Below are 9,123 nucleotides of genomic sequence, written 5' to 3'. Positions count from 1 at the left end.
TGAAGAGATATGGAGATATGTACCTCATATGAGTGGAATTTCTTTAAGTTTCTCTCCAAATAATTTGATATTGGCCCTCAGTTCGCTTTTTACTACCTTTATTATGTTAAGTGTGTGCCTGAATCCTTGTATGCTTGATTTCTCCAAGTCTTTTAACATGAAGGGTTGTTGAATTTTGTCAAAGCCTTTTTTTTCATCTAATGAGATGATCATGTGATCTTGGTCTTTCAGTCAGTTTATATGGTGGATTACAGATGGATTTTCATATACTCAACTATCCCTGTATTCCTGAGATTAAGCCAATTTTTTTCATCGTGTATATCTTTGATGTGTTCTTGCATATGTTTTACGAGTATTTTATTGAATATATTTGTGTTACAGACAGCTATTAGCTGTCATATGTGTGCTGGGAATTTAACCCATGTCCTCTGGAAGAACAGACAGTGTTTTTAACTACTGAGCCATACCTCCATCCCCATGTTGCTTATTTATGATCAACATTTACATTGCTAATATTTTCATCTCTCCTTTTGTAATTGTTCAAACATACATTTCATTTTTAAAAAGATCATATTAATGAATAAAAATGGGGGATATAGACAAACAGGTGTGGGCTTATAGGAAATATTATGAGAAGCCTTAACCCCTCGTTGGAACATCCTGCGTCAGTTCTAGAACTAGCAGTGGTGGTGTCCGAGGTCTGAGTAGGTTCAGGAGACCATTGCCCCCAGGGGCGAGACGTGCTCCATGCCAATTGACTAACTCCATGTTTTCCTCCAATTTTGAAAGTCATTTAAGGTTCTTAAATTATTAGCCAGATAGAGCCAAGTAATTGTGGTAATGATACTTGCTTTTTTGCCCAATGCTGGAATGCTAGTAAAGATAGGTATGCCCTGGTTACTCGCATGCCTCACTGGGTGCCTATGCCCATTGATGCCCCTCACGCTATGACTCTCTTCAGACAGAAAAGGGATCTTGGAACTACAGCCACCATTGTTACTACCATCTCATTGACGGCTGTTGGAGCTACCACCAGGGCATTAGCCATGAGCCATACTGGGCAGACTGCTCAAACCCTGAATAATCATTTAGCCAATGTAGCTCATGCCTTAATTGTACATAAAGGAATTAATGCTCAACTAAAAGGAAGCTTGATGGTGTTCAATCAGAGGATTGACCTCTTGCAGGAGCAAATTGATACCCTATGGCAAATCGCTCAACCTGGCTGTCAATGAAAGTATGCTGGACTTTGTGTCACTAGCATACAACATGAGAATTTTTCCTGCGCTGCAAATCTGTCTAAACAATTGTCGAGCTATATTTTAGGTAATTGGACTGGAGAATTCGATACTACGATGGAGCAGCTGAGAGTGGCCATTGTTACAGTAAATTCTACCGGAGTGGACGCAGGACTAGCCACAGGATTATCAACATGGATTGCTGCAGCCATGAATCATCTGAAGGAATGGGCGGGCATGGGAGTGTTAGCAGGCCTTCTGGTGTTGGTCTCCTTGGTTTGCCTGTGGTATATATGCAAGATTAGAGTCTCACAACAGTGTGATGCAGCCATGATCATTCAGGCCTTTACAGCCATTGAAGCAGGACATTCTCCCCAAGCATGGTTGGATACCATAAAAAGCTAAAATGATACGCTCAGGATGCGAGGCTAAGCACTGCACTCAGGGTCAGCCGCTTTGGACCCAGAGAAGAGCATGTCTGATTGCATGCGGGTTGATGCCCCAGGTCCCGCCTCTGAGAAAAAGGTATCGGACGGTCTGATGCTCTTTGGGTGGATGACACCTAAATGAACATCTGTACAAAGTCCCAATTTATTTCTAATATCAGAGATCAGACCTCTACTCTTGCCTGATGCGTCTAAAACAAAAAGGGGGAACTGTAGAGAGCTGCGGAATGCTATGCCTTAAAGATGGAGCTGGTTTCCGCCTTCCACCTTCCCAATGGTGAGTGCTCTCTGTCACGAACAACTCCACATTTGGCTAAGGCCGAGGATCTGGCTTGCTTCCATGTATGTGGACCTATCTGCATTGCCCCCGTGGCATGCCTGGGTTGGCTACCCAGAGGCTATTTAAGCTGTGGGCTGGCTTTCCCCGGGGTCCGAGGATTGTTCAATGTTCCTGAATAAACTGCATTGAAAAAAAAAAAAGATCATATTAATATTACAGTTTAAAATGAGGTACTTCAGGTTTCTAGACATGTATGCAGAACTGGAGTGAATGTTTAACTGTTTATGAAAAGTTGAGAAAGATCTTTAAGTTTTTTTATCTTGTTTGTTTGATTAATTTTTGCATATTGTTCAGGATCTTATTTTGTACCCCTGAGTGTCCTAGAATTTACTGCAAAGAGCCGTCTACCGTCCACCTCTGTGAAATACACCAGCCTCTGTTTCCTGAGTGATTTTGGAATTAAAGTCATCAGATAATACACCCAGCCTGCCCATTCTTATAAGAGTCAGGAATCATTTATACTATTTTTCTCATGTGGGCTCTGTACTGTTTTTCTCTTTACTCTCTCTCTCTCTCTCTTTATCTGTTAATTGACATTTCTCTTGTAAGCCTATATACTACTAAAAGGATGCAGAAATTAGAGGTGAACCTCACTGTTGAGTTTACTCCGAAAAAGAGGTGGGGATTACATTACAACTTGTGTGTGAGAAAATAAGTAGAAGAACCACCAGAATACATTGAAAATATTGTAAAAGAAGGATACATTTCCAGTATTCTAAGTATCATACTTTCTGTTGTACATGTGTGTGGATATTTTAGACTGTATTGACCTACAATGATGTGCATGTGAACTTCACTCAAGAAGAGTGGGCTTTGCTGGATCCTTCCCAAAGGAATCTCTACAAAGATGTGATGCTAGAGACCTACAGGAACCTCACTGCAATAGGTAGGGCAATGAATTTTCTTTCCTTCTTAAAATATGGGGAAACACTATTCATTATTGATGTGCTTCTGTAATTTCTCTTGAGGATGAGGAAGAATTAGATGAATCGATCTTTGATTGACCATAGATCACTACTTAAACTTTGTATTATTTCCAATAATAAAGCATACATTTTCTGTTACTGTATTTTAGGCTACAATTGGGAAAGTCATAATATAGAAGAGCATTGTCAAAATTCTAGAAGACATACAAGGTAATTTTCATTGTAAGCTGATATGAATATGGTTCTGAAAAAAATTTTAATATGTTCTGGAAGTTTGAAAGAGAAGGGACAGTGTAAATGATCTGTTTTAAGTGTATTTATTGATGATGACTAACTTGTTACTAAACTATGTACGTCCACGTTAGGTATTTGATGTGTGTTTGCAAGGCACTCCTCTAAGAAAGAATGCAAGGAAATAATACACAAGATCAATGTTTAAATTGTTTACTCATTAGCGCTGAGGTAAAACTGCAATTTGTTTAGTATCCTACAACTCAGATATTGCTAAATGTATTCACAGTAAATAGGTGATAAAAGTATATCCAAAAGATTATACTAATCAACTCATCCATAGTAAAATGGGGTTACTCATATACTTGTAGTAATGTTGCTAAGTTTTGTGAGAAGGGCAGTTTTTTTTTAGAGTCAGGAATGTTGTTGTGGAAAAACCATAATCCCTATATCACATGTCTGTGATGAACAAAAATCAAATGTGTGAATGCATCATGGAACCATGTCATTTATTATTATTCTTTTAATAATTATATCATATATCACAATGAGTACAAGTCATTTTAATATGTGTATATTGAAAGAAACAATGTACCACCCAGAACAACTAAAAGGTATAGTAGTCCCCATTTTGAGTAGATGTTTAAAAATTGATACCTATTATGCTTTATATGGGCTATTTAGAGCTTCCAGCAGTACAAATAATGATGCAGAGGCTTTTTAATATTTTAAAGCTTAGGCAATTTACTGGGCAGATTCTGAACCTTTTTTTTTCCCTAACACAAACCTAGCACAGTGTCCGGACGCATGGCCAGCTCTACTTCTTTGTTCATGGTCATGTCCATCTGTTAACCTCACTGTCATGCTGGTGAATGGTGTGTCATTTGCTTTCTACTTCCCAGCAACCCTTTCTCACTCAGAAGTTCTGTCCTGCATTTTGCGCCCTGCTATCACTTGTTAGCTCTTTATTATTTCCAATAGATAAGTAAGGAAGGGCAAAGGTTTACAAACTATACGACAGGTGATCAGCCATAGAACTAACAACACTATGGCTCAGCAAAACAACCAGTAGAGGAGAACACTGAATGTAAAAATAATGATGAAAACTCAAAATGTAATTATTCTTTACTTTTAATTCAAACTGCAAAATTAAGTCATGTGGCAAAAACGTCCATTAGTGTAATGAATGTGGAAAAGCTGTCATATGTGCCAATTATCTTTGCAGGTATGAAAACAATCAATGTGCAGATAAACTCCCTGAAGATACTCAATATGAAGTCTTTGCACATCACAGTAGTCCCCACACATGTAAAAGTATGCATACTGGTGCAGACCACTATGAATGTAGCCTATATAGTAATGCCTTTGCAAATAAAAGTCATATCCTAAGACATAAAAGGATACATATAGGAGAGAAAACTCATGTATGTAACCGATGTGGTAAAGCCTATGCATCTAACAGTGATCTCCTAAGACATAAAGGAACTCACACTGGAGAAAAACCTTATGAATGTAATCAATGTGGTAAAGCCTTTGTACGTAACAGTCATCTAATACATAAAAGAACTCACACTGGAGAGAAACCTTATGAATGTATCCAATGTGGTAAAGCCTTTGCATATAACAGTAAACTTTTAGTACATAAACGAACTCACACTGGAGAAAAACCTTATGAATGTAATCAATGTGGAAAAGCCTTTGCATGGAACAGTGATCTCCAAAAACATAAAAGAACTCACACTGGAGAGAAACCTTATGAATGTAACCAATGTGCTAAAGCCTTTGCAGATGACAGTAGTCTCCAAAGACATAAAAGAACTCACACTGGAGAGAAACCTTATGAATGTAACCAATGTGGTAAAGCCTTTGCATCTAACAGTAATCTACGAGTACATAAAAGAATTCACACTGGAGAGAAACCTTATGAATGTAACCAATGTGGTAAAGCCTTTGTACGTAACAGTCATCTCCTAGTACATAAAAGAACTCACACTGGAGAAAAACCTCATGAATGTAACCAATGTGGTAAAGCCTATGCATCTAACAGTGATCTCCTAAGACATAAAGGAACTCACAGTGGAGAAAAACCTTATGAATGTAATCAATGTGGGAAAGCCTTTTCACAGAACAGTCAATCCATAATACATAAAAGAACTCACACTGGAGAGAAACCTTATGAATGTAACCAATGTGCTAAAGCCTTTGCAGATAACAGTAATCTATGAGTACATAAAAGAATTCACACTGGAGAGAAACCTTATGTATGTAACCAATGTGGTAAAGCCTTTGCACAGAACAGTAATCTCCTAGTACATAAACGAACTCACACTGGAGAAAAACCTTATGAATGTAATCAATGTGGAAAAGCCTTTGCATGGAACAGTGATCTCCAAAAACATAAAAGAACTCACACTGGAGAGAAACCTTATGAATGTAACCAATGTGCTAAAGCCTTTGCAGATGACAGTAGTCTCCAAAGACATAAAAGAACTCACACTGGAGAGAAACCTTATGAATGTAACCAATGTGGTAAAGCCTTTGCATCTAACAGTAATCTACGAGTACATAAAAGAATTCACACTGGAGAGAAACCTTATGAATGTAACCAATGTGGTAAAGCCTTTGTACGTAACAGTCATCTCCTAGTACATAAAAGAACTCACACTGGAGAAAAACCTCATGAATGTAACCAATGTGGTAAAGCCTATGCATCTAACAGTGATCTCCTAAGACATAAAGGAACTCACAGTGGAGAAAAACCTTATGAATGTAATCAATGTGGGAAAGCCTTTTCACAGAACAGTCAATCCATAATACATAAAAGAACTCACACTGGAGAGAAACCTTATGAATGTAACCAATGTGCTAAAGCCTTTGCAGATAACAGTAATCTATGAGTACATAAAAGAATTCACACTGGAGAGAAACCTTATGAATGTAACCAATGTGGTAAAGCCTTTGCACAGAACAGTAATCTCCTAGTACATAAAAGAACTCACACTGGCGAAAAACCTCATGAATGTAACCAATGTGGTAAAACCTTTTCACAGAACAGTCAATTCATAATACATAAAAGAACTCACACTGGAGAGAAACCTTATGAATGTAACCAATGTGGTAAAACCTTCATAGATAACAGTGTTCTCCGAAGACATAAAAATCCATGTTGCAGAAATCCCTATGAATATAACTAATGTCATGAAGTCTTTTAATGTAAGACTTATCTTGAACAAGAACACTTATTGAAGTGAAACCCTATGAATATGACCAATGTGTGAAAAAGTTTGCATGCCATAATAATCTCCATGTACATATAAGAAGCACACTGGATAGAAACTTTTTGAATGAAACCAATGTGATAAAGCATTTTGATGTAATAGTAATCTCCTATGACATAAAGAACGCATACTAGAGAGAAACCTTATGAATGTAACTAAGGTGGTGAAGCCATTGAATGTAACTGTAGTCTCCTAATACAAAAAAAGAACTAACACTGGAGAGAACTCTGATGGATGTAATCAATGTGTGAAAGTCTTTGTATGTAACAGTCATCTCCTAATACGTAAAAGAGCTCACACTTGAGAGAAACCTTATTAATGTAACCTATGTGGTAAAGCCTTTTCACCTAACTGTCATCTAATGAAAACGTGCTGTTCACGATCATCTTCAACATCATGAAAGAATTCATACTGGAACGAAAGACTATGAGTGTATTTACATGGTGAAGCTACTCCACATTTGTATAATCTTTGTCATCATGAAAGAATTCATACAGAGAGAAAATTTATGAATGTGTTAAAATGGGAGACCTTTACACATATCTATATTCTACATCCTCATAAATGTTTCAAAATGCAGAGAAAAATCTGAGAATATAATCAATATGGTAAGGCTTTTCTGTTCTTCTGTTCACTGAATCCAATACAACTCAAACAGGTCAATACAGATGAAAAAAAATATTGTCATCCAGTTTGAGGAAGGACATATAATGTTGAACTGTGATGCCTACCCATCCAATGAGCCAGAAAGTTACAGAGGTTCTGAGCTTGAAAATCATAAACATCTTTAGCGTTTTACAACTGAATTATTTCCATCAGTCATGGTTTAGGCATATGGGATTTGTTTATGTCTTTGAGGAAGTCACCTGATGCAAAATGTAGGTTTAACAGTCAAAACATTCATATCCCTTTGTTCTTTTGTGGTTAGGAAAAGGTATGTTTTAGTAAAGAGAATCTCTGGTTTGGGTCAGTCATTATGTTAGGGGACCAGAAATCATGGTATGGAACAGTCATGTTTTGGGCAACAAAAGCTAAGTAATTAAAGCCGGTCAGCTATTGAGAAGTCTACAGCTTTCCTAGGGACTATGAACTTAAGTCCTATAAATCAATGAATGCTGGTAACTAAAAGAAAATACTTAGGACAAATTGCTTTCTCATCTTCCCACATACAATTTGCATTTACATGTTTTGCATATAAAATCATCTTCAAGTATACAAATGAGCAGATAGTAGAGAGAAACCTTACACATGTCTTCAATGTGATAATGCCTTTTCTTAATACAGTTATCTCCAAATACATAAAAGAACATACACTGCAGTGAAAACCCTCTGAATAAGCAATGTGGTAAATCCTTTTCATAGGGTTTTCTTTGAAATCATGAGAAAATGTCATGCTGCAGAGAAACCCCATGAATGTAGTCAGTATGGTAAGGTTTTCTGCTTCATGCTACCATTATATAAGAGTAAAAGCCTTACTGTGTGGGCTACATCTTAAAGCCTTTGCATATCAGGGTAGTCTTTGAGAACCTAAAAGAACTCATTCTGTAGAACATCTATTAGAATAAAAGATTTGTTAAGTTCTTTGACCCACCAACTTGCATTCAATTACACTAGATTATTTTGCAGGAAAATTCTAACAATTCTAATGTCAACAATGTATGCATGCATTTGTGACATCCATCCTTATTTTGTTTCCAATTGAAATCTCATGGACCGAAGGCATATGAATTGAAACAATAAGATAATCCATTTTTATTTCACAATTCACTTCAATTACATGAAATAAATCATCCAGTTGTAAAATTTATGTGTGCGTATTAGTGCATTTTCTGTGACCAAACACAAGGTCTAAGGCAACTTCCAAATATGTTTACTTTGCCTTATGATATGAGAGAGGATATGGGATCACTTTAAATTGGGCAAAACAAGTGTCATACATGGCAGCTAAAGTAGGAAACTTGGAGCTCACAACCTCCACCTTTAGCATGAAGCAGAGAGTGTGGACTACAGAAAGTATAAAGCTGAAAACTATCAAGCACACCCAAATAACATACTTTCTCCAGCAGAGATACATTTCTTAAAATTTCAAAAATGATACCACCAACTGAGAACAATTCATTTCTATGACTTCAAACCTATGTGTTTGATTTCTGTTACATGAAAGAATTCATGATGAAGAAAATATTTGTAGGTAAGCCTGTAGTTGCCTCAACACCTGAGTTCAGTAATGAATGCTTATATAAGTAAAACGTTCATGAGTAAACATATATTTGTTTAAGAATTTGTTTTAAATTCCATTATGTGATAACACTTTGTCTTTGTGTGTTTATGTGCCCCTCCATTCTAGTTTTCATTAAGACCAGACCTTCTCATTTGCTCTTCTTGAGACGAGATTGTCTTATACCAGGAATTATAGAAAGTTCTCAAAACCTAACCTAGGTCCTGGGAATGAAATTTGTCTTAACTGCAAAGCCATGTCTCCAGTACTGTAAATATGTTAAATCTTTATGGATCATTGTGATGTCAGGAAGTATAAAAGAATTCATAAAAGGAAGGAACCCTATTTATACAAAAGAATTGATTATTTGCGACATAATAAATATATTTACTTTCAAGAAAAGAAACTTTTTCGAATCTGTTTTTATCATAACCTTGCAGGAAGTA

General features: G+C 36.6%; 1 protein-coding gene across 1 annotated transcript; it reads left to right on the top strand.

Annotated features, from left to right (window-relative positions):
• Nucleotides 1-2,876: 2,876 nt before the first annotated feature.
• Nucleotides 2,877-5,406, top strand: LOC132651285 (zinc finger protein 120-like). The gene is made up of 3 exons (XM_060376517.1): nucleotides 2,877-2,910; nucleotides 3,100-3,160; nucleotides 4,572-5,406. Exons 1-3 carry the CDS (start codon nucleotides 2,877-2,879, stop codon nucleotides 5,404-5,406), a joined length of 930 nt encoding a protein of 309 aa, XP_060232500.1.
• Nucleotides 5,407-9,123: the final 3,717 nt, after the last annotated feature.

Source organism: Meriones unguiculatus (genome assembly GCF_030254825.1).
Source record: "Meriones unguiculatus strain TT.TT164.6M chromosome 13 unlocalized genomic scaffold, Bangor_MerUng_6.1 Chr13_unordered_Scaffold_44, whole genome shotgun sequence".
Lineage (NCBI taxonomy): Eukaryota > Metazoa > Chordata > Mammalia > Rodentia > Muridae > Meriones > Meriones unguiculatus.
Note: the sequence above shows the minus strand (reverse complement) of the source record. Positions and strands in the feature narration are given on the sequence as shown.